The following is a 26,704-nucleotide window of genomic DNA, read 5'->3' on the forward strand; positions in this document are numbered from 1 at the left end:
GAAGTGGAACTTGCAGTGAGTCGATCACGCCACTGCACTCCAGCCTGGGTGACAGAGCGAGACTCTGTCTCCAAAAAAAAAAAAAAAAAAAAAAAAAAAAGATTTTCCTTTCTCAGGAACAGAGTTTTACTGGTTGTGGTAATTGTTCACTTATGTATTTCCTGTGTATTTTAAAAGGGATTCCAGACAGCTTGCAATGGTGTTTCAGATCTCTTCCATTTGCTCCTCCAGAGCCACTCTCTGCCTTTTCTGCCCTAGATGGCTGACCTGATGGATGACATTGAATAAGAGCTACCTTGTCCTTTGGCTTTCAGTCGGGTTCAACCAATGGAAGCCCCAGCAAGGAGATCACAGGGAAGACAGTGAGACCTGAGTATCTCTTCCCTGGCTCCCCTGACCTGTGAGGTTGCCTTAGGCTGATTTTATTCCTGGCCCAGCGATCACTCCTCCTGAGGTAGCTTCTCTGCCTGACGCTCTCCGATGGGTTCCAGTACTGCCCCCATCCCATTGCACCTGGCTATTGAGGGGACTGACATTTCTGCTGCTTTTCATCTGGTTCTTGATCACCTTTGGTGGTTGCCCTCCATTTAACTCAGACCCTTATAAATAGTCCCTTTGGAAAGAAACCCTTCTTGAATTATTCTAAGTTGCACACACTGTCTGCCTCCCATTGGGACTCTGGCAGATACAAATATCAAAACATATAACAAGGAGATAAAAACGATTAAACAAATCAGGAGGCATGAAGATACACAACTAGAAATTCAGAGAGCTGTGACCATATTTGTGTAGTAAAAGGTACACACATTTATCAGCCAATTGGATAGCTATCTTTTGTGAACTACCTGTTCAAGTCTTTTGCTCATTTTTAAATTGGGTTGTCTTTCTGCTTATGTGTAGGAGTATTAAAAAATATATATCCTGGACATGAGTCTTTTGTCAGATATAAGTATTGCAAATATCTCTCCCCAGCTTGTAGCTTGCTTCTTCACTACCTTAGTGATACTCTTTGTTTAACAGACATGCTAATTTTAATTAAGTCCATTTCATCATTTTTTTCCTATATAGTTAGTACTTTTTGTGTTCTGTTTAAGAAATCTCTGTCTACTCCAAGCTCATGATGATGTACTCTTATATTTTCTTCCAGTTTAATTGTTTTACCTCTCACATTGATGTTGATGATCTATCTTGGATCAAATTTTTAAAAACAGCTTGATTGAAGTTTAATTTACATACAATTAAATTTAGTCATTTAAGAATACAATTCAGTGATTTCCTAGTAAATTTGCGGAGTTGTGCAACCATCTCGCCAATCTAATTTTAGAACATTTCCATCACCCAAGGAAATAAACCTTGTGCCCATTTGCAGTCGTTCCCCCTTCCTTTGCCCAGCCCCAGGCAACCACTAATCTACTTTCTGTCTCTATAGATTTGCCCTTTGAATTCGTGTGTGTGTGTGTGTGTGTATGTGTGTGGCGTGAATTTTATTTGAACACAAGTGTTAACTCTAAGCTTTCTGGAAGCTGAAGCAAAAAGGGAATTTCAACACTTTGTATGGTCCCCTGGCTGGTTCCTCCTAGGACTACAATTCTATTGTTTCTTGGAGGAATTATTTGTATTCTGATAACATTGAGTAATATAATGGACAATGCCTGGCTACATTCTGGCAAGAGATGTAGAAATCTCTAATAGTTTTCTTTTTGTTGCTTCTTGCTAAGAGTTAAGAAATTATTTGTCACCTAGTTGAGTCTGTCACCTAGTTAAGATTAGTGAAGGCAGTTTTGTAAGAAGCTACAATATTAAGATTTATACCCATGGATTTCTGATGATCTAAGTTAATACAATGAAAGAACATAAGAAAGCTACAGAATGGACAGGCAGCATGGTTCTGTTAAATACCATGAATCTCAAGCGGGCTTTTGGCGAGGGCAAATCACAGTAATTTTCACAGTTGGATTCTCTGATGGGTGAGTGCCCAAAGTGCTGAAAAGCGATATCATTTACTAAAAATGGGATCCATATGCTGTGTTTAGCCACAAGCCATACAGGTGAAAGAACTGACACATTGTTGTGACATTTAGGGACCCCGGTGCATCCTTGTATTTCTGCCCATCTGTGGCTGGCACATGACTCCCTTGTGTATGGATGCTGGGGGACAGTGAGAAGGGCCAACATGCCCCACTGACAGGACCTTCCATTTTGCTCAGGCACTTGGAAAAATAGATGGCTGATGGTTCTTTAGATTTCTGCACCATAAAGTTTGACAGAAAATGATTTGGGGAGCCTACCTGATTTTGAGAGAGTGGTTACCACTTGGCTATCTCAAAAGATGAATTTAAACTTTGATGTACTTACAGGATCAGTTAATTTCGAAATATAGTTCAACATAGAAGAATGAATTGACTTGCTGGATAGAATTACTTGTAGCCCACTAAATAGTGAAGAATATCTTCCAACTGCAATTATTTTATTATAGCCATATTTTTTTTCTTTTTTCTTTCTTTCTTTTTTTGTTTTTTTGACAGAGTCTCGCTCTGTTGCCCAGGCTAAATGCAGTGGCATGATCTTAGCTCACTGCAACCTCCACCTCCCAGCTTTGAGCGATTCTCCTGTCTCAGCCTCCTGAGTAGCTGGGATTACAGATGTGTGCCACCACGCCTGGCTAAGTTTTGTATTTTGGGTAGAGACAAGATTTCACCACGTTGGCCAGACTGGTGAATGCCTGACCTTAGGTGATCCACCCGCCTCAGCCTCCCAAAGTGCTGGGATTACAGATGTGAGCCACTGTGCCCAGCCAGGACCATATTTTGATGCAGAACTTTTAAAGCATCCTTTAGTCAACAATTTCAGCTGCTCACTGAAATTGAAAGGCTACTCCTCTGGTTGGCTGAGGCAAAAGCCATATCACTGGCGTAAGGAAAGTTGCCTTTCTGTTTGTCTTAGTAGTATTATAGTGGAATAGTATCCAGTTTATCCAAAAGTTATATTAATTAAATGTTTTAAAAAGACTTTGATGCATTACTAGTAAGAGTATAAATTCGTACAGCCGCTATAGAAAATTATTTGGCAATATCTACTATAAAGAAACTCATACTGTATATCTTAAAAATTCCACTCCTAGGCATATACCTAGTAGAAATGCTTATATATGTTCACCAAAGGTATGTACAAATATGTTCTTAGCAGCTTTATTTGCAGTTACTAAAAGCTGGAAACTACCCCACAGTAGAATGGACAAACGGATTGTATATTTATGCAATGGTAATACTACACAGCAATAATGTGACTAAATGACTGTTCACATAACAACACGTATGAATAGCAGAAATTATTTTAAACTAAAGAAGCAGGACACAAAGAGAACAACACTGTTGTTGATATTTAAGTGAAGGATTCCGTTCAGTTAAATATCAGAAACAGGCAAAACTGTTTGATGACAAAAATCAGAGTATGGGTACCTTCTGGGGAGGTAATAACCGAAAGGGAAGGTTTGTCTACTTTGCTGTCTGAATAATATCATTCCTTAAAAACAAGATGGGCAGCTAGAACATTTCTGCCTCGTGTGTTAAGAATTATCTGATAAAATCCAATTCTATGCAGACTGATCCCAGAAATGGTGCACATTTTGAAGAATCACGAATCACCAGAAATAAACTGTGAATGGATAGTTTGGCTCACTTGGACTTTCTGTGTATAAACTCAAAATTTAATACAGATGAATGAATGAGGCGAAAAATTGCATACTTTGAAAATTTTCAGTCCTTTTCGATGAGATGAAATAACATATAATAGTGAACAGTAGTGAAATAGTTGTGTCTATCACTGCTTACTTCTCATCCAAGTTATTAAATGAAGAGACTCAGGTTTGTAGCCCCCACCCCACCACCACTGACAAGCAAGGGGGAATCCCCACTCCACTCACCTAGATAATTAGACACCCTAGATTTACAAAGGAGTATCCAGCAGAGTCACGGTCTATGCTTTTGAGGACCTCTTCCCTTCTTTCTTCCCCCAAGGGATGGGTAGATACTACTTCAAACCATTGTTAGGGTGAGCCAAGAGTTGGGACAGACCTTCTTTAGAGTGAATCAGTTGGTGTGGATTGAGCTAAAAAAGTAGAATCTCCCTCCTTTTTCTCTAGCTACTGTCTCTCCACATCAGTAAGGACTGACTTACACATTAAGATATTTCAGAAGTCAGTTCAAGATGAGGATGAATACATTTTCATAGGGAAAATAGGCTAGCACCAAGAAAGTGAACTTCTAATATATTAACTGAAATTATATAGTTAGCCTCAACTTATCTACTCCCAAATGACTTTATAAAATGCGTGGGACAGGAAACAACCTGCAGCCTTAGGCACGGATGGAAATGGTCTGTTTAATACGCCACGTCTCTAAGGGGCAGGTGATGTTCCAGCCCTAGAGGAAGGTGACAGATGAGGATCTTCGCTCTTGCCCCAGACATTCTGCGGCACTCTGGGGAGGAACTCTGTCATTCAGAGTCATGTTCCAAAACACCCTGAGGGGCAGCAAAATGTACCATTTGCCTCTGAGGTACAAGGATGTGTGATTCCAGTTACTAAGCAACTCTCCCTTCTGAGCCAGCCTGGCCTCATTCTGATCTGTAGTTGAGGTGAGAAGGGAGGAGTCAGAGCAAATATGTTGCTTTTAGAAAGAGAATTTAGGGGCCGGGCGCGGTGGCTCACGCCTGTAATCCCCAGCACTTCGGGAGGCCGAGGTGGGCAGATCACGAGGTCAGGAGATCGAGACCATCCTGGCTAACATGGTGAAACCCCATCTCTACTAAAAATACAAAAAATTAGCGAGTCGTGGTGGTGAGCATCTGTAGTCCCAGTTACTCAGGAGGCTGAGGCAGGAGAATGGCATGAACCCGGGAGGCGGAGCTTGCAGTGAGCCGAGATCGCGCCACTGCACTCCAGCCTGGGTGACAGAGCGAGACTCCGTCTCAAAAAAAAAAAAAAAAAAAAAAAAAAAAAAAAAAAAAAAAAAAAAAAACTGGTAAAAAAAAAAGAAAGAGAATTTAGGAAGTCAAAAACAACAGATGCTGGTGAGGCTGCAGAGAAAAGGGAACACTTATACACTGTTTTGTGAGAATGTAAATTAGTTCAGCTGCTGTAGAAAGCAGTTTGGAGATTTCTTAAAGAACTTAAAACAGAACTACCATTCAACCCAGCAATCCCATTACTGGGTATGTATCCAAAAGAAAATAAATCATTCTACCAAAAGGACATATAGACTTGTATGTTCATCACAGCACTATTCTCACAATAGCAAAGACATGGAATCAACCCAGGTGACCGTCAGTGGTGGAGTGGGTAAAGAAAATGTGGTACCTATACACAATGGAATACTATGCAGCCATAAAAAATGAAATCATGTTCCTTGCAGCAACATGGGTGCAACTGGAGGCCATTATCTTAATAGAATTAATGCAGGAACAGAAAACTAAATTCTGCATGGTCTCATGTATAAGTGGCAGCTAAGCATTGAGTACTTATGGACAGAATTATGGCAACAATGAAACTGGGGACTACTGTAGGGGAGGGAGGGAGAAGGGCAAGGGTTGAACAACTATTTATTGGGTACTATACTCAGTACCTGGGTGATGGGATCAGTCATACCCCAAACCTCAGCATCATGCAGTATTCCTGGGTAACAAACCCAGAATCTAAAATAAACGTGGAAATCATTTTTTATAAGTAAATTAATTAATTCAAAAAATAGAGAATTTCGGGTTTCTGGTTCTTCCATGTGTGAAAGGAAGTATGCTGCTAAAAAGCAGTAAGACACAGGGATGATTCTGCCCCTTGTCCAATGAAAGCAAGATTAGGAGTCATCTGACCTGGAGGGAAGGCTGCTGGTAGAAATGGCATTGAGGGCTGGGCACGTGTGTGTCTCTCCATCAGTTTCACACTTGATCTGGGGAATGTTCAGGAAAACTGTGACAGACCCATTGGTTGGGAAACAGAAGAGCTTATTGAAAAGGAAGTGTTCTCAGAGTATGCACACCAATGTTTGTGGACCAGTGACTCGGTGGAAAAGAGCAGAAGCTTCAAAGAGGCACAGAAGAGAGTTCATGTCCTGGGTCCAGCTCTTATTTGTTGTTTAAGCCTACATTTTCCCATCTGCAAAGTGGGAATAATAATCTTACTATCTACCAGAGAGACTGTATTAATGAGCTAATATATGTAAATGGCTCAGCACAGTGCCTGGCACATAATATGTGCTAAAAATGTTTGCCCTTATTAAGAAATTTCGGTGTTTGTAATCATACACAAGCATGTGCTGTGGCCAATTTCCTCTGAGGAGTCTCACATTCTCTTTCAAAAGTTGTTGTCCATTCTCTGAACCAACATGGGGAAAAGCTAGTCAAGGTTTCCCTGTGCTGATGGAGTGGTTTTTTGTTTGTTTGTTTGTTTGTTTGTTTTTGATGGAAGGCAGAAGTTGGGTTACAAGGCAGAGAGCCGCATCTGGAGAGCAATTAGGAGCTTTATAAATAAAAGACCAGTTTGATAAATGCTAGAAGGGAACTTGAAAGTTAAGGACAGGAAGAGTGGGCAGCGGATCTCATTTTTGAACAGTAACACACAATATTGAGAGCGAGCATTCAGTTCAGTGCGCCTGGCTTCCTTCTTGTCCTGAGTTTGATACTGTGTGCTTTTAACATCTTCATAGGCCTTCTGCTTCACATCCCACCTCAAATGGGGCTGCTTTCTGGGAACCTGGTGGAGAAAGGTTGACCTCCATTCCTGAGGATGGACAACCTTTGCTTTCCCGAGTGTGCTGCTGACCTGCACAGAACTGATTCTCTGGGGGCAATAGAGAGGCATATGTAATTTATCGCGGCATTCTTTGAGCTGCCTGGGTAGACTTTCAGGACAATGGATTGCACACTATGTTGGCTCTGGCAGGGTTGCTGCTCTCTTCCTTCTCATCTCTTTCTCAGGAGGGAATGGGAAATCCATTTCCAAATTGAGCTGTGTGTGGTCTCCCCACCATCTTCCCTGCACCTGAATGGTTAATCTTCCAGTTCATGTGCTTCTGCATGGATTGTGTCTGAGGGTGCCTGTGGCAGCAGCTTAACTCTGCTCTGGTAATTAGTGATGAAAGAAGAGGGTGCAGAAGGCTCAACCTGAGAGACAGAATGACTTCACTGAAGAGTCAAGTCAGAAGAAATAAAATTTAGGGGTTGACACCAAGGTCAGTTCCCAAACCCAGGCTGGAAGAGATATGGTAATCTATTTTCCATAAATCAACCTAGTTTTGATATCAAGCCCCTTTCCCCCTGGGGTAGCTGGAAAAATTTTCATGTGTCTTTTCTGAACTTTCCCCCACCTGGGGGTTGTGCCCAGTTTCTGGAGTCTCACTGGGTGCCAAGAAATGGGAGGGAAGCATGTTCATTTTTGGCTAGATGTCCACATCAGCCTGTCCCTTGGGCCCAGTGGGGATTCTTAGGACATGACAACCTGGTGAGGGCAGAAAGCCCCATGTTTGTGATTTTTTTTTCCTAGATAGACCATATTTTTCCTCCTGAATATCCTTGTGCCAACACAGAGCCTATCCAGGGAGCAAGCTTCATTCATGCAGCTTGTTTCTTTCTTCATTTTAATCTGAAAGAAGAATCTTTTATTCCCTTGTGGCACATTAAATAAAGATAGCCACACATTCTTTGCTTTCATCTCGTTGAGAGGACATGTTTAATTCCTTTTCCTTTGAATCCAGGTTGGCCTTAGTGACTCACTTGTAATCAGTAGAATGCAGTGGAAGTGACAATGTGTGAAAAGCAGCCTCTGCCTGGGCCCTTTGGGAATGCTCATCTTGCAGGAGGCAGGCTGCTGATGGAGAAGTCTGGCTTCCTGGAGACTGCCGTGGTGTGAGGAAGCCCAAGCTAGCTACACACATGGAAAGGCTGTATGGAGAGAAAGAGAAAGGGGAGGGAGAGAGAAAGATGAGAGAGAGAGAGAGAGAGAGAGAGACTCAGCAACACCCCTCCTCTTCTCGCCAGCCCAGTCTAGGCACCAGACATGTGAGTGAAGAAATCTTCAGATGCTTCCACATCAGACTGCAATAATATAGAGGAACCCCAACAAGATCCATCCAGTTGAGCTCAGTCAATACAGAGAACTATGAGAGAATACTTTATTGGTTTTTGCTCCTATGTTTTAGAGTAGCTCGTTACACAGCAACAGATAACTGGAACACTTCTCATACTCTATTCTCAGTGGATTTAGACATTTGAAAACAAAATCCAGGAGGTCTCACCAGTTACTAATTTTCACTCTGCTACATATAGTCTCCAAGGAGGGTAGGGATTGTGCAGCCGAATGCCTTTTTAAAGTGGGAGTGGAGCCTGGAGGAAAATATAGAGATTAAAAATTCCCTAAATTATACCTACACAATTTTCTCCCATAATTTAGACTTCTAGTAGTATGCAATTCCACTATTATATCCTTGTTGGGGTTGGCCATTTTTTAGAACTTTTGGATTTGGAAAGTGGATAGGTAAAAATGGTGCCTCATTATGGTTTCATGAATATTTTTACCAAGTACTTACTGTGTGTACAAATTATCCTGTAAAGTACGATGAAAAATGTGATGAAAAATAAGTTCACTTGAGAAAAGGAAGCTTAAGATAAGTGATTAAATCTGGAATTACACCATCATGAGAAATGACCGTGACAGTATTTCATCCATTTCCAAGTGAGGTCAGAGGACAGAGAGGTCAGCGAGGGTGTGGGGAGTCTGTGAGGCCTCTCACGCAGAAGCAGGATCTGCAGCAAACTCTGCTAGGATCAGGTGAACACATCGATGACAAAATTCTGATAGGTAGCGAGAAGCGCTTTGTTCACACAGGGGAATGGCAAGAGTGACACCAACCATGGTGGTGAGGCATTTTGTGGAGTATTTGGAGTGATAAAATAAACTGGAGGAAAATGTGGAAAATAAATCAAACAGAAAACGACAACAAAATAAAACCCAGCAACTTGAAGAAGAGGTACATACACTTTACATTTCTGGATTTCTCTGCTCTCTTTTGTGGGCTGTGTCCTCACCGATGCTGGCTAACATTTACTGACCACCAAATAAGGACCCATTGGCAACATGTTAATTGCCCAATGGCAAGGAACCAACTTTCTGAGATGACGCATATAACTCGGGGGAGCAGCACTCGTGGGTTGAAAGTTGCGTTCTGATCTGGGAGGGTTATCATCAGGACCTTTTCTTGACTCACAAGAGAAAAAGCCATCCTTCCTTCCTTTTCTGAGCTCTTTAAAATTAACCAGTGAGTTACCTGTGGGAACTTTCCTCCTTCCTAAGAGCTCTAGCTGGAATCTTTGGGCCGCTGTTTTTCTTTGTGTGCACAAAGCATGTATTTGTAAGTTCTGCAGTGGAGACCCGGAGCAAGGCTACCCAACTGGTCCTCCAGGCACTGCAGTTCATTGTGAGGAATTCCTTGGCTCTAGTAGCCTTTGACTTTTCTCCTTCTCATCTTCTAACTTTTGGCCATGATGATGGGAAGGAAAGATTGGGAGGCCCTTCACAGAAAGAGATGGGAACTAGGAGGTGTGGGTGGAGGGAGGGAGGGGGAAGCAGGGAAGATTGGTGTTAGGTGACTGGAGGCAGAAGACTTAGAGGACTACTTTCTGTGTTCTGTGAGATCCGAAGACTCCTGCAGCTCCTTAGCAATGCTGTTTATCTGCTTTCTGATTCCTAACCCCAGCTGCCTTACATTAGTGGCACAGGCAGATTCTCAGTGTGTATGCTGGGGGGCAGTAGGAAGGGAGAATGGAATGTGATAGAATTGCTGGGAAAAAAAAAGAAATTGCCTATGTGAAATGAAATGTAAGTTACTCTTTGCTTTAATCTGTGACCGAGTAAAATTGGCAGAAGTTTCGTCAGGACAGAAAGTAAGAACCAATGATGCAGCTCAGCCCTACTCCAACTAACTGTCACACTAAAAACCTCTGCCAGCTCTGGTCCCAGCCTCACTGCAGGCACGGGCTTGGAGGGAGATGATGGACACTTTCAATACCTTCTCTCTGTATCCCAGAACTGCTCCTTCCTCATCCCATGATACAACTTTTAGGGGACCCAGCTGATTGGGTTCAGATATAAGTGGATCACCATAAGCCCTGGGACAAAGCCAGGGTGGCGCTCTGCTAACATGGCATTGTGGAAACCCAGAACTGCCTCAGCTTGGGTCTGGGGCGGAGCTTCACCATTACCCAGTGCAGCCTACTGTTGCACACCTGGGCACTGGGAGGCCCAGAAAGGTTAACAAATTGCCAAGGGCTGTTAGTTGGCAGAGGCAGGACATTCTACCATGCACTTGTGCTTAAAACTACTGGGGTAATGTTTTCAAGGGGCCTCTACAATGGGTCCCAGACATGGAACTTTAAGATCAGAGATGGTCTGTCTTCACTCAGCCCATCGTCTCTTCCTTCTTTGCTCTCCAAAATGAAAAGGAAGCATTACTTCTAGATAACATGAGAACTGGAATTCTGGTTTGTGAGTCTTAAGGATACCTCTAGTCCATCAGCCCTTGGGAATATAGGCTGTGTGTCCCTTCAGAGAGTAAGCCAGTGTCCTGTGCGGTGAAAAAGAAACACATTACCTTTACACTGATAGGCAACCCAGTGCTTGTTGTTTGTAGGAAAGCTAGAAAATGCAAATAAAAAGACACAAAGAAAAACCTAAAAATAACCTAACTCTTAACTCTCACAAATATCCCGAAGGACATTTAGCTTTTTAGCCTTCAAATCTTTACTTGTTGTCTATATGTGTATGTATGTATGAGTGTGTACATATAAATATACACACAAACGTAAAACATCTGAATTTGACAAAAATGGTTTATTCTATTTTTTTTTTTTCATTTTATATTTGTCTTGAATATCTTTATGTAACTTCTTACAAGTGCATCCCTGAAAGGGGCTGTCACTTTACACCATTTTTAGCATGCATTTCTGTGCATTCTCGTGGGTTTATGCAGTGCCATCAGGCTCTGCCATGATGCATTTCTAAACAATGGGTGAAAATGTTCTTTAGAAATAAATTGCTGGTAGATTGGATGTGATATTTTCCTTCCTTCAGGAAGCCGCTGTCTGCCTCAAAGAGTAAAAAAAAAAAGGCAGAGGAGGCTTAAAGAAGAAAGCTGGCTTGTAATAGCTGATAATGGCGATTAAAATTCACATCAATCATCCTCTACATTTTTAGTTTCATAAAAATGAAATACCCTCAGCTTGAGTTGCTGTGTAGTCAGAAGAGATGTAAATATAACCAAGATGTTTTTCCTCCTTAGTGACTAATCGCTTGAAGAAAGGGGTAGGTGTGATAGCCGGGGAGCCAAGCCTACATCTTCCCGTCTTTAAATATTTGTGACAAATCGTTCTTGTGTGCATGCCTGCGTGTGTGTGTGTGTGCGCGCGCACGCAGGAATTCCTGCTGCACACAGAGCAGTTGTTTTAGGAATTCCGGGAGCTGTGTGGGCCACAGGCCTGCTAATTGCTGGACTACTGGGAACCTTCGGGTATGACACTATTGAAATGAGACATTAGGGCCTTCACAGAGTGGAGTTGTGGGCCATGCTGGGCTGGAAATAAGGAGTAGGGTTTGAGAGGGGAAAAATGTAGCTTGAAGGAATTAGAAATAAAGGTGGGTGGAAGTCATACATTTCTAGAAGGTCATTCATCCAAAAAAGGCTGGTGCTAGGGTTGCCGGAAGGGTAAATGACATAATCTCTGTGCAGCACTCAGCACAGGCCCTCATTTGTAGTTAGTGCTCAATAATTTGCAGCTGTGATTCCTATTATTGTTATGGCCTCTGTCATATTACTTACGTGAACTATACTAGATTGTAATTTCCTGTGGTGTGGCTGTGTCGAGCCACATGTATACCAATGAAGTGGAAGACATTCTGGAGCTAACTCCATCGTCTAATGGGGTCTCTTCTCTTCCTGCTCAGCCCGTTACACTCCCAGCCTTCTCAACCTTCTCAGGATGCTTCCTAGGCAAGCTACACCAAGTATAACTGTGATATGCTTTGAAGCACTGCAGAAGCTCCTTTAAAACATTATCCCAGCAGTTTCAAGCACACATGTGTATTCAAGCCACCTTCTGCCTGTCTCCCATTTCTCCTTCCTCTTGTCTCCTAGAGAGGAAAGATGATTTCTTATTGCAAAAAAAGCTACCATTAGGGAAGTTAGGGATGTGGAGAGAAAAGATAGTGCCTTGAGGGTTTGGCCTGGGGGAGGGAATTTGGAGTTTTTGACAATCGAGGGTCTTGCTGGGCGTGGTGCCTCACGCCTGTAATCCGAGCACTTTGGGAGGCTGAGGCAGGTGGATCACCTGAGGTCAGGAGTTTGAGACCAGCCTGACCAATACAATGAAACCCCGTCTCTACTAAAAATACAAAAATTTTCTGGGTGTGGAGGCGGGTGCCTGTAATCCCAGCTACTTGGGAGGCTGAGACAGGAGAATCACATGAACCCAGGAGGCGGAGGTTGCAGCGAGCCGAGATCGCGCCATTGCACTCCAGCCTAGGCAACAAGAGTGAAACTCCGTCTCAAAAAAAAAAAGAAAAAAAAAAAAGGAAAATTGAGAGTCTCTGTAGCATCTCCAGGCTATGAGAAAATTTGAATTGGCTAAAGAGCTTTTGAGGAATGTTACTGTGGCTTAGACCGTAGGCTCTCTTTAATGTTCCTTGAAAACTAATAATGAACATTTGAATTTCTTTTCAAGTATTTTTGCTACTGACCTGTTTCTCTTTAAAAATGTGTCTGAGCCCTGCTGAGGCTGATCCATGTGGACTCCCATGGTTATTTTAAGGCTGCATGTATATGATCTCCTTCTCTTATCTTCATTTCTCTGCCCTTTTTTAGTTTTCCTTTCTTATTGGCCTAGCGTGAGGACATTTTCCCCCTACCCCAGCAAAGTCTAGCTAACTGTGTAAATGGTAATGCATTTCTAAATTTCTCCATAAACCATTCATCCACTCTTGGTCAGGCTGCTTGGCCCCATCATCCTAGTGAGGCCAAGAGCTGTATTGTGAGATGATTCTCAGAAACTGGAGAATCCCTCAGCCCAAGGCTCTTGCCAGGCAGAGTATGCAGGGGTTCTATGCTTAATTGGGCCCACAGGTTGGTTAGTTTATTTTCCTTGACTGTTGAGCTCAGGGTAGCCATCCTGTATGCAATTTCAGGGGAATTCTGTCTTCCTTATTAGGCTCCTGGTGCCTTAAGAATTCCACAAGCAGAAACCATCTTTTTGCTCTCTGGGTGTGAGTGTCAGCTCCTAATTGATTGTTGCTATATTTTTCTTGGAGCTCTATACTCACGAATCATTTAAAAAATATGATCCTCAAGCAATTCCAATTAGACCATGAACTCTAAACTCATGGAATGCCTTAAAATGTACATAGTAGTTTAGGATTTATTATAGAAATGCCTGAGGCATATTTGTAAGGATTGTAAAATGGGTGACAACATTATTTTAGGTGCATATTTAAAGAACAGTTTTGTGGAGGGCCAATCCAGCATGTTATGCTAATTAAACCCAGTGTTGGACTGAGCCCAAGTGTGCTTGGTATTAGGATTATTGTAAGCATTCTTTATTTCATCCTTTTAGGCACATAGTGGAATTTTGCTTCCTTAGCTCTCTGAAATTAGGCAAGATATGTACCTTATTTTGGCCAATAAACTGAAGTGATGCATGTCACTTCCAGGCAGAATGTTTAGAAGCCAGGGTGAGACTCACCACATTCCTTTCCTGCTGCTGTGTTGACTGTTGAAACAGCTGTTAAGAGGAATCCTTAATCCCTTCACATTTCAAAGAGATTAGGAGCAGAATTCTCCCCTGCCAATGTGCATTGGCTACGCATACTAAGTGAGAAATAAACCTCTGTGGTGTTAACTCACTGACATTTTGGAATTCTTTGTTACTGCAGCTTCATCTAGCCTATCCTGACTGATATATCTTGGCTCCAGTTCTTGATTTGAAATCTCAATTCCAACACTAATTTGTATTATTTCATCTAAAATTCTCTGGGTCTTAGTTTCCCCATTTCTGAAATGAAGAGATTGGATAAGATTATCTCTATAGTATGTTCCAACTCCAACATTCTGTGATTCTACTTTTAAAAATATGAACATTAGACTGCTCCCTAACGGTTAATAATTCTAGTCTTTTCTTTTTGGACTCTGAGAGACATGAGTTCAAACCTGCATTTTGCCATTTGCTTGCCACATGACCTTGGGCAACTTTTTAAACCACCCTAAGTTTTATCTTCCTCTTCTCAAAAATGGGAAACCAGTTAGCTCCTGGGGCTTATGTGGATGAAATCCAATGAATAGTTGAGGAAATCTAAATATAGTACCTAGCACCAGACACTAAGGAAGTTCTATGGGAATGCTTGCTAATTAGGAATCTGAGAAGAAGAGGAGGTGATGCTAGTATCTCCTGGTGTGGCTCAGGGAGATGGTGGATCCCAGAGAGTTTGGCCTTTCTGTTTCACAAGGCTTGTTAGAGAAGCAAATATTCCAGATCATAGACTACACTAAGAAAAAGAAGCAGATATTAAATGAAGATGTATTTATGTTCAGGAAGCATTGATTAATAAAGACAGCTCATTTCTGAGAGCACTTTGCTTAAAATCTTGTCTCAGCTACTGTGGTCAGGATAAATTAAAAATATATAGTTTACCCTTTGGGGACTTTCTGTCAGAAATCAGTTGACTGTATTTGTGTAAGTCTATTTCTGAGTTCCCTATTGTGTTTCATTGTTCTATTTGCCTATTCTTTTGCTAATACCACATTGTCTTCATCACTGTAAATTTATAGTAAGTCTTGAAGCTGGGTAGCATCAGTCCTCTGATATTGTTTGTCATCAATACTGTGTTGGCCACTCTAAATCTTTTGCCTTTTCACAAAACGTTAGAATCTGACTGTCAGTATCCCACTGGGATTTTCATTGAGCTTGCATTGAATCTATAGAATAAGTTGAAAAGAACTGACATTTCCACAATATTGAGTTTTTCTGTTCTGTTCATGGGTACTAGAATATCCATGTATTTAGATCTTTTATTTCTTTCATCCAAATTTTGGTAGTTTTCCTGATATAGATTTTGTACATATTTTGTTAGGAGTTATCCCTAAGTATTTCATTTTTGGGGGTGCTAATATAAATGGTCTTTTGTTTTTAATTTCAACTTTCAATTGTTCATTGCTGGTCTATAGGAAAACAATTTACTTTTGTATGTTAGCTTTATGTCCTGCAACATTGCACTTATTAGTTTATTAATCCCAGGAGTAGGTTTTTTTTGGTAAATTCTTTGATATTTTTTTACATAGACAATGAGAACATCTGATGTCATCTGCAGACAAAGAAATTTTTATTTCTTCCTTCCCAATCTGTATACCCTTTTCTTTTCTTTTCTCTCTTCTTCTCTCCTGTCTTCCCTTCCCTCCCTTCCTTTCCTTTCCCTTCCCTTCCCTTCCCTTCCCTTCCCTTCCCTTCCCTTCCCTTCCCTTCCCTTCCCTTCCCTTCCCTTCCCTTCCCTTCCTTTTTCTTTCTTCTCTTGTGTTATTGCATTAGCTAGGACTTCCAGTATAGTGTTGAAAAGAAGTGGTAAGAGAGGACATCTTTGCCTTGTTCCCTATTTTAAGGGAAACACATCTAGTTTCTCACTATTAAATATGATGTTAGCTGTAGGGTTTAAATAGATGTTCTTTATCAAGTTGAGGAAGTTATTTATTTCTTTTTAACAGTTTTAAAATGTGGTTATAATAACCAAATATAGCAGACCCAGGTTTAAATATTTACTCTGCCAGTTTCTAGCTCTGTTGACTTTGGGTAAGTTAATTAGCTTCTTTGAGCCTTAGCCTTAGCATGAATAAAAAAAAACCTCACTTTGTTAAAATCTTAGAAAAGATTCAACTTGTAAATATTCCAGATTATTCTGATGTGAGTGCTTTCAAGAACTGGATGTGGCATGAAATCCTTAAACAACAAGAAGAAGAAAAAGATGGAGAAGGAAGAACCTTTTGAACACTAGGCTGTGGCAAAAACTGCTAAGAAGAGCTGACAAATCAAATCTGATTCCCTAAGCATTGGGATGGACCTATGTGCCAGTCAGAACAGAAATGACCAAATGACTAGGAACAGATACACCAGGCATCTTTTAGAATGAAAGCCACAGAACACAGTAGGGGTAATGGAGGCAGAAAACGCCCAGAAGAAAAACAAAAAGAGGCAAACGTTACTAACTCTGAGGTACCTTGACTGATTATTCAACTATGACACTCCTTCAGAAGACACTGTTGAGGATTCAGATGATAGAGGGACCAATCTATTCTGGCTGCTTCATCTTCTCCTGGATGCACTATTTCTTTGTCTTTCTTCTTTAGGACCCTTTAGCCTTCTCTAGCTTTGATACTATTAAGCCTCTTGCTGTGATGTTGACTGTATTTCTGTCTTCTCATAGCATGTAGGGGCTACCACGGGCATTGGATAAGCAGTTAGGTTTTCATTCTCTGCCAATGGGCCTGGCTGGGTAACGTGGCTGCTCATGTCTTTGCCTTTATTTTTGCATTCAGTTCTCACTTTCAGGCAACTATTGATTTTTTTTCCCCTCATGGGTAGCTGGCCGTGGTATTGTTTTTGTTGTTATTTTCTGTTTTTTAGGTCACTACTATAGTCATAATCCTCTACCAACTTCTGAATACTTGCTGGGAACAAAAATGCCTTTAATAAAATTTGCCTATATTTTCAATTATCTTAGCTGTAGCTACTGATTATTACTCTAAAACAGATGTGTATTCAGAATTACACATTTCATTTTTCCCAAATCTTGGATTTATCTTCCATACATTTGAAAATATTTGGACAACGCAAATCAAAGAAACTTTTAATTTCTGTGTGTGAACCACAGATTCAACCATGAGTGGTTCCTCTATTCTTGTTTTTCTTTACATTTATCTCCCATTTAAATAGCTTTAATATTACTCTCATATTCTTAGGATAATGTAATTTTTGAAATCTATGTCACAGCTCAATATCTAATACTAGTTACTATTTGCAATAGGAAGAATACCAGTTACAGTTTGCAACAGTACCAGTTACTGTTAACAAAGCAATATATTACTTGCTATCTAATAAAGGTTTTCTTATTAAAGAGATGCAGTTTTTGTTAAAGCTGTGGTCCCTAACATAACAAAATGTGTGAATTTGCACAAATAGGCTTTTTTATAGCAGAATATTAACAGAGCATTTTTATGTTGTTGAATCAAGCTACAATCTTTCTTATATTAATAAATGCTTGTCCTTGACAATAAAAGCAAACTATTTAGTTCACTAGTTTCTCATTACTGTTCTTTATTCATCTGCCTATGAAGGTAAATGAATCAAGGCCCTTAATTCACCAGAGAAATGTAGCCATCTGTCCCTAGAAGACATAATCCTAGCAGCAAACTGTGCATTTAGTTGCTGTTAAGGGCCTTGTAATTGGTTAGAAGCTCCTCATGGAGTTTCTTGGCATTCAGATGATTGTATTTTTCCTTCCAGGTAGAGGAATCACCAGAGACAATTCTGTTATTTCCCAGATGTACATTTATGAAGGCTGTCCCTTCTCAAAAGCAACTTCTGCAGGCATAAGGTGCCAAGCAACAGAGCCCTTTGAACAAGAACCTTGCCACCCTCATTTCCTAGTTAGGAAATGAAGCCTCACAGCTCCCACTTCTGTTTGTCATAGAGGGGTCCTGGAGGAACAGTGTCAACCCCAGAGCAAACTATTCCCACCATCCTGGGGCTGTGCTTCCAACTCCTCCAGCCCTTGCCTGCTTCCCTCATTCCAGCGAGCCTCCCCCATGGCTCTGTTCTGTGTTAGGTCTTTCTTCCTCCATTGCGTCCTAGGACCCCAGTTGTTGGGCAACTTTAGAGGGCAGCCCAAAGCTGTGTCCGCTGAGGATGTTTCCTGGCTCTGAGGATGTACTTCCAAGGAAAGCTCTTTCAAGGATCACTTTCTGAGACCTCCGTTATTGCCTCAGATTAGGGATTGTAAACTCAAATACCTCCAGCGATCAAGGAATTGAGGGAAATGGAAGAAGACAACAGGGAAGGCGAAAATGTGGTGGACTGCAGAGTTCATTTTCCAGGGAAAGGAGAAGCCAACCAGACCTTTAGGGTCCAGCTTCCGAACCCTCCAGCTTTTCAATGGCAGCCAGCGTCCAGATTTTATGTGCAGTCTCCCCATTCTAAAACACCAAAACACTATGTTGACTGATAGAACACAGCGGTCAATGGACTCTGCTCCTGGGCTCATCAGTCAGCCATGATCAGCTCAGTTAACACTATGCTGACTGAATAGAACACAGCAGAACATAGAGCAGAGTCAATGGACTCTGCCCCCGGGCTCATCAGTCAGCCATCTCTGCAACTGTGTTTCACACCAGCACTATTGTTCTCTCTTAGCTCTTCTTGGCCTGAGACATTGATTTACCTTCTCTCCCAAGTGAAAATGTTGGGTGCAACAAACAGAAAAGCCAATCTGTACTTCCTGAAATAACAAGGAATTTCACGGGCATCCCCAAGGAAATTCACATTAACAGATTTACAGTCTGCAGACACAGGCTCCATTTCTCTGTCAATATTTGGACTTCATCCTCAATCCTACTGCCCCTCTGTGTGTGGTCCAGAGGGAAGCTCTTTCAGAAGAGTAAATAAGAATTATCCCAGAAGCCCTGTTAAGGTATGCCTCGTGTCTCATTGGCCTAAGCTGGGTCATGTGTCCTCTCCTGAACCAATCAGACAAGAGAGATAGGGTTACCCTCATACCAACCAAGCTAGAGCCCTCAGATGCGGTTGGGTCATAGTTCCTTGAGGCTTATGCCTGTACCATGTGTGTGCGTGCATGTGTGTACATGCACATGCATACCTGAGGAAAATCTGGATTCCTTTAAGAAAGCTAAAGGGATGTATGGTTGCTAAGCAGTTAACCAATGAAGTCTATTATAATGTGCTTTGTATTTTATAAAACTGCCTTTTCCCAGCCTGGTGTTGTGGGTAACCCAGTGCTCCTTCCTGCCAGTGTCCAAATTCTAGTAACTGGAGAACTTGACATTGCTCCCAAATCCTCATATTGTTTTCCTCTATCTCCACATAGAGAATGGGGGCACATAGGCCAACTGAGTTCCTAGAACAGATTCAGCATAGGTGTCAGATTTGGTTTGACATCCCTGTAAACAAACATAGAATTTCTGAGTTCATTTTTCCTCGTCTGTAACATGAGGAGAATATTAACTACCCCAATGGGTTGTCAAGAGATCAAATGAAAAATATGTAGCAAAGTTCTTGATATACAGTAAATGTTAAATGAATAATAGTTCTTATTACTATGTTCATACCTTCATCCCTGAAGGTAGTTATTCAAACTTGAAACTAGTTTAGCCATATATTCAGTATTTTGGGGTTGGTACTGTTTTTCCCACTTAACCAATGTCTAAAAAGCTGAACAAAACCTCGCTTGGAGTTTTAGGAATTGGGGACTGAAATCTGCCAGACTTTTTTTTTTTTTTTGTTATTGAAGAAAAGCTATTGCTGACTTGGGCAATTGATTTCTTTGCTCTTTTTCTTTAAGCACAAATTTATTGTCGTTTTAATTTTGCTGCTGAACTTGGGAGTTGAAGTAAATGCATCATCAGCAGTTGGCTGCAGATAATCAAGGAAAGTTATCCTTAGCAAACTAAAGCAGGAACAGAAAACCAAATACCACCTGTTCTCACTTATAAGTGGGAGCTAAGTGATGAGAACACACAGACACAAAGAGGGGAACAACAGACATGGAAACTTGTTGGGGGTGGAGAGTGGGAGGAAGGAGAGGATCAGAAAAAAATTACTAATGGGTACTAGGCTTAATACCTGGGTGATGAGATAATCTGTACAACAAACCCCCATGTCACAAGTTTACCTGTATAACGAACCTGCACACGTACCCATGAACATAAAATGAAACTTAAATTAATAAAAAAAAGAATTGAGTTCTTTGTCTATTGTTCACTTTTTTTTTTTTATCTACAGAGGACAGTTCTGGGAGGCAAATAGTATTCCACTTAACTTCCTTATATCTAAAAGGATCTGTAAAATTGAGACAAAGATTTAAGATTAAGATTATTCTTAATATTATTAATAATGACATCTAACATTGGTATAATACTTTGCAGTTTACAAAATTCAATCACATTTTACAAAGGGCAGGATTTTAAGATCTGTGAGATTATAAATTTCTGGGTTTCACTCATTGTTTATTTATAATCCCTATCTCAATGCCTGGTGCATAATAGGTGTTTAACAGATACATGAATGAGCCTTAAAATATCTCATTGGGGGTACATCTGGAAGTTACCATCATTATTCTCCCGCTGTAGAAGGAGAAACAGTCTCAAGAGAGATTTGGTGACTTTCTTAAGGCCACTTAGCTGATAAGTGGTGAAAACAAGTTTGGAACACAGTGGCATCTTCTGTTTTCCTAGTACATACTTTGGGGTGGGGAGGAGAGGTGGACTTTTCTGACAAGTAGGCTAGTTTGTGATTGTAAAAATTAGGTTCCATAAGGTGTAAGGGGGTAAATCCAACCCATTCTGTGAGAGAATGATAAGCTCTGCTGACATCTGTGTTTGGTGGGACTTACTACCGACTCCGGTCCACTCAGCAGCCTTTGAAGAGAAGGTACTATGGGCATCGGAAGAAAAAATCGTCACAAACAACGACAGTATATAGCTGTCATTTATTGAGAAGCTACTATGTGTCCGATAAGATATTTACAAACATTGTCTCTAATACTCAGGTTACCCATTCGAGACTGCATTATTTAGAGTTTACAGACCAGGAGGTAGAGATTCAGAGTAACTGAATAACTTTTCTCACTCTCACAAAAGGGTTAACCCACTCTTACCCAGCCATCCCTAATCAGACATGTGATTGTTTTACACAAATTCTTTTGAAATGGATCCTAGTTTGCCACATCAATGAGTCTTTAGCCCAGTGAGAGAATTTGCCTTTTGAGATGCCCAGAATTACGCCAAGTATTCTGCCATACCTAGGAGACTAGCACTTTCCACCCTGAGCAAAGATGGGGTTATTGCAGGGGGTTCAGTGATCCACACGCACACTAAGAATTGTCTGAAAAATGGGCAGAGAAGGTGAGAGAGAGGACACAACCCCCTTTACACTTTGGGGCTTGTGGACTGAAGAAATCCCAAACAGAATCCCCAAGCCTGGTGGCACAGTTTAGATCAGAGAGTCTCAAACTCTCTGTGGGGAGACGCCAGCACTAGATTTTTATTCTTCCAGTCTGCTTTGGACCAGTATTTGTTAAATACACACACACACACACACACACACACACACACACACACACAAATAGAATTAAATTGCTCTTATTTTCTGCACTTGTTTTTTGAGTAGTGGATCCCAATCCCTGGGCCGCGGAACTGAGCTGCACAGCAGTAGGTGAGCTGTGGGCAAGCAAGAAGCTTCATCTGTGTTTACAGCTGCTCCCCATCACTCACAGTACCACCTGAGCTCCACCTCCTGTCAGATCAGCGGCAGCATTAGATTCTCCTGGGAGTGCAAACCTCTTGTGAACTGTGCAGGTGAGGGATCTAGGTTGCACTCTCCTTATGAGAATCTAATGCCTGATGATCTGTCACTGTCTCCCATCACCCCCAGTTAGTTGCAGGAAAACAAGCTCAGGGCTCCCACTGAGTCTACATTGTGGTGAATTGTATAATTATTTCCTTATATATTACAATGTAATAATAATAGAAGTAAAGTGCACAATAAATGTTATGTGCCTGAATCATCTTGAAACCATCCCGCCACCCTGTCTTTGGATAAATTGTCTTCCATGAAACTGCTCCCTGGTTCCAAAAAGGATGGTGACTACTGTCATGGAGGACCAGTCAGGCACTGTTCATGTTCTGGCATGGTCCATGGGTCACATCTTGGCTAGCATTGGCTTATAGATTTTAACACATTAAAAATATTGCAATTGTCTTCACATTATTTTGGTACAGTATTTATAAAAAGAATCAATTTACAGTGTACTATAGATACTAAGGACCAGTATTGAGACACAAGTTAAGTTGTGTAGTTGAACAAATTCTTTCAACCCTGTCAGTGCATTTCTGAGATCATACAACCTCATTTAGAGACAGCATCAAAAGTCTATACTTATGCACATAAGGGTTTTAAGCACAGATTATCCAATCCTACTGACCCTCGTATTAGGCCCTGCTCACGCATTTATATCTTACTACTTTTCACATGTATTAAATGCTGTTGTGATTAATAAAACATAATTTAGGTAAGAGCTCTGAAGAATTTAAATTAGCTGCTTGATTTTTATCTCTACTTAATCAGTACTGCAAGTGTAGCTGCTATCCTGTGGGAGAATCAACATAAGTCTGACATTAAAATGAAATCCTTTTACTTGAAATCTTTGATAACCACTTCTGCACACAGACCTTGAGAGAGATGCATGAAAGTTGGCCAATTCCACTACATTTGCGGAATTGCCAATACCAGGACGCTATTGTGTCGCCCGGGGCTCTCTCTTAGTGCTGTGCAGTCCAAAGGGCTTGTGGAAAGTGCTTCCTTTTGTTACCAGACCTCATGTTTTCTATGAGAAAAAAGCAAAGACTTCTTATTCATCTGGTAACATCCAGCATGCCAGGCACTGGTTTAGGCCACAAGGAAGGAACCTCTATCTTCGGAGGCTCAGGAGGAAGCGTGTGGAAGGTTTGGGTCATAACCACTGTTTACTCCCCAGCCTGTCTTCTGAAGTGAGGTGTATATGGGCAGTAGCTGGACTCATGCACCTGACTCCTGAACGAACTCTTCCAACCTTTGGTACTGGGCCTATTCAAGCTTTTGTTTAGTGCAAGAACTGAGCTTAGGGCACAAAAATGACAACAGTAGGAACTTAAATGGCTTAGAAACTTTGTCCGGATTTCCAGGCAGGAGGATGTGGGTCTAGAAGCTGGCTTCCTTGGCACCAAGCAGTGAGACATGGAGGGTCTCAGGGTGGTGAGGCTGTCTGGGCAACGCAGAGGAATGGGCAGAACTGCAAAGGGCTATCGACATCCCCTGACAATGGCAGAGGCAGCTTGTGTACCCAAGGCAGGAAAGGACTGATTTTTCTGAGTTAAGGAAGACACAATTCTCAAGGGAAAAGAGGCCTTTTTTTTTTTTTTTTGCTTTTTAATGGTCTCTAGAGACACGTAAAGTTTTTCTTATGTTGTGGAAATCCTCCTGGACCAATGCTTCTCAAACTTCAATGTGCATGCGAATGACCTGGGGATCTTGCTAAAATGCAGACCAGGTGCAGCAGGGCTGAAGCAGTGCCTGAGATTCTGTCTCCAACAGGCTTCCTCCCAGGTGAGACTAAGGCTGCTCCTCTGTTATAGTGTTAGTTTGTAGGCTATACCTTCAGTAGCAAAGACCTAGAATCCACCTGGTGATCTGGAACCATGGGAATTGGCCTGACCTGCTTTTTGGAAGGCATTGACCCCTGTTTCAGCCATGCTTGCACACTCTAATCACTGTGTAGTCTACAATAGCATTTTCTTCTCTCAAGGGTCTTGAGTAGTCAATGGAGATCTTGCTAGAGGGTGTATATTGGTTGCTGTGTTTAATCATTTAAAAAAAATCTTTGTTGTGCTGTTGAGTACATCTTCTTTAGGGCAAAATGACAGCAGTATCTATCATGAACAATCAAGGCCTGCTCAATCCCATATTATTACAATGCACTGCCTTAACCCACATATCTAGAATATGGTAGGGAATACTTCCCTATAGTAAATCCTAATGAAGAGGGCTTTGCCATTCAATCATAAAATGATGAACTCCTATGTCATGTTTGGTGAGGGAATAATGCTGCAACCTTTTAAAGATGAATGGATTACAGAGTATGTGTGTAAAAGGAACTAAAGCCAATGATTATTTTCTGGGCATTGAGTTCAGCTATTAGGTATAACTTTGCCATTTGAGCCTCCTGGGTTAAAAACAATTACAGACATTTAAAAACAAATTCCATTTTTATATTTTGTCTCTTTTGAGCTATATCAGATGGTTTCTTAGGAAGGAAGTTAAAAACTTGAAGCTCATTCAAAATCAAACTCGAAAGTGATTTCAGCAAAATGGAGGTTTCATATGACACTATGTGCTTATAAGCGCCAGTCCTTCACTCAGTGCAGCGCATCCCAGGCTTTTTGGAAGGCATTGACCCCTGTTTCAGCCATGCTTGCATTGTCTAATCACTGCACTGTCTACAGCAGCATTTTATTATCTCAAGGGTCTTGAGTGGTCAATGGAGATCTTGCTGGAAGATGTGACTTTCCCATCCAACTCCCTGAGTTGATGGTAGTGGTCTTTAATGAAGAGATCATTGTGTAATATAGACCAAATTGATCTTTCAAAATTATTTTTAGTGGATTGAAAAAGTGGCTCACTTAATGCCTCTAATTTCTTCATGTATTTTAATAGGTCACATCTCTAAAACATTTCATGGGTCTGTCAGCGACTTTGATTGAAGCAGAAATTAATCTTATCAGATATCCTGATGAGGGCTTAGAAGAGTCTTTGCTATGAAGAGGTTTTTGTTGTAGTGGTATTTATGTTAATCAGATTTGGCTGATACATCTTTCGCTCATAGAATTTCAGAAGGAAAAATAACCTAACCAACTTAGAAATCATCCAGTCCAACTATCTTATTTTACCAAAGTAGAAACAGCGGGGGTTTACCCAAGGTCACACAGGCCTGTCGTTGGATCTTAGTCCCGGGCTCTCCTGAATCTTCCACACTGCCTTTCTGTGTTGGTTTATGAAAGGGACGCAGTAGCTTTGAGGCCCAAGAAAGCAGGTTCTCCACCATTCCCGCTGAGAGCCAGGGAATTTAGTTACCACTCACAGCACTGCCACACTCACCAGACCCTACCTCCTGGCAGAGCCATAGTGGACTCATGAATGCTCCAGGGAGTCAAAGTGGCTCGGAAGGAGCCCACATACTGTAGCCAGTTAGCCTGGCTCAAATACCGTCCTGCTCTATTCAAGCTTTGTGACTTCGGGCAAGTCACTGAACCCCTTTGTGGCTCAGTTTCCTCCAATATAAAATGAGAACCTTCCTGGTAGGATCATTGTGAGAACTGAGTGAACAAATATGTACCGAGGAATTAGAACAAGCAGTTAGGCCATTGTATGTGTTACATGAGAGTTTCCAAACTGTGGACCTCCACAAGTTACTGAGTTGTAAAATTAGTACTCTGAGTCATAAATAGCATTAGACAAATTAAATGGCATATGGATTATTTGGCTTCTCTTTTTGGGGTCCTTTTGGTTCCGCGTGTGTGTGTGTGTGTGCACGCGCGCGCGCGCGTGTGTGTGTGCGTGTGTGTGTGTGTGTGTAATGGCTCACAATGTAAAATGTATTTCTCATTGAGGATTTGTGGTTAAAAGAGTTTGGAAGCCCCTTCTTCAGGGACTGGAGTGAACACATCTATTTTTCTGAGCATGGACCCATGGTGGTGAACAAGGCTCCCTGTGGACATAAATGCACAAGGTGAGCTCTGGCTGAGACTTAAATGTGCTTCCTTTGCAGAGGGAAACCAAAGGGCAGTTTCTCATTGACCACATCTGCAACTACTACAGCCTGCTGGAGAAGGACTACTTTGGCATTCGCTATGTGGACCCAGAGAAGCAAAGGGTAAGAGCTGATTTCTGTCTGGAGCCATTTTCAGGGAGTGACCCAGACTGTGGTGCCCTGTGGGGGTTCCTCTCAAAGCCCTACCAATGCCCTTGTTCTCACAGATTATTGGGCGCATGAAACCCTGTGTGAGCAGAAGAGGCTGGCGCTGTACTTACTGGACTGGGTGGAGCAGGAGAAGGGAAAAGTTACCCTAGGCCTTTCCAGAAGCCTGCTCCCATCTGCTTAGAGGAGAGAATGTCCCTCTGCCCTTTGAACCCAGGGTTTCCCAAAGTCTCTCAAACAATGACTACATAAAATTTCACTATGGAGAAAATCACCCCCCCGCCCCAACCCCACTCACTATAAAAAGCTATTGAGGCTGGGATCAGTGGCTCACATCTGTAATCCCAGCACTTTGGGAGGCCTAGATGAACGGATCACTTGAACTCAGGAGTTCAAGACCAGCCCCAGCAACATGGCAACAGTCCACCTCTACAAAAAATACAAAAATTAGCTGGGCATGGTGGCATGTGCCTGTCATCATAGCTACTTGGGAGGCTGAGGTGGGGCAGAATAGCTTGAGCCTGGGAGGTCAAGGCTGCAGTGATCCGTGATGGAGCCATTACACTCCAGGCTGGGTTACAGAGCAAGATCCTGTCTCAAAAAAAAGTTATTGCGAGAAAGAGTAATTGAGAAACGACTGCTTAATGGGTATAGGGTTTCCTTTTCGAGGGATAAGCATGTTTGAAATTTCATATTGATGGTGGTTGCCACTGAAATGTACATTTTAAAGTGGTTAATTTTGTTACGTGATTTTCACCTCAATTTTTTTGAACAAAGTTTTGACAGGTGAAGGGTTTAAGTCACTTCAGAAGCAGATCCTTGGGCACAACTAAACTTGAAAGCCCCTGTTTTATTCTTGCTCCTGGAGACACCTACCCTTTTTAG

General features: G+C 41.6%; 1 protein-coding gene across 2 annotated transcripts in view; it reads left to right on the forward strand.

The window, feature by feature from the left end:
- Window positions 1-26,704, forward strand: part of FRMD3 (FERM domain containing 3) — a 292,877-nt gene that overhangs the window by 131,102 nt on the left and 135,071 nt on the right. For both annotated transcript variants that reach the window (XM_073021498.1, XM_007969584.3), the window contains exon 2: window positions 25,670-25,774. In XM_073021498.1, coding sequence (XP_072877599.1) covers window positions 25,670-25,774 — 105 coding nt within the window. The remainder of the gene's footprint in view (window positions 1-25,669; window positions 25,775-26,704) is intronic.

The sequence above is a fragment of the Chlorocebus sabaeus genome, chromosome 12 (assembly GCF_047675955.1).
Source record: "Chlorocebus sabaeus isolate Y175 chromosome 12, mChlSab1.0.hap1, whole genome shotgun sequence".
NCBI lineage: Eukaryota > Metazoa > Chordata > Mammalia > Primates > Cercopithecidae > Chlorocebus > Chlorocebus sabaeus.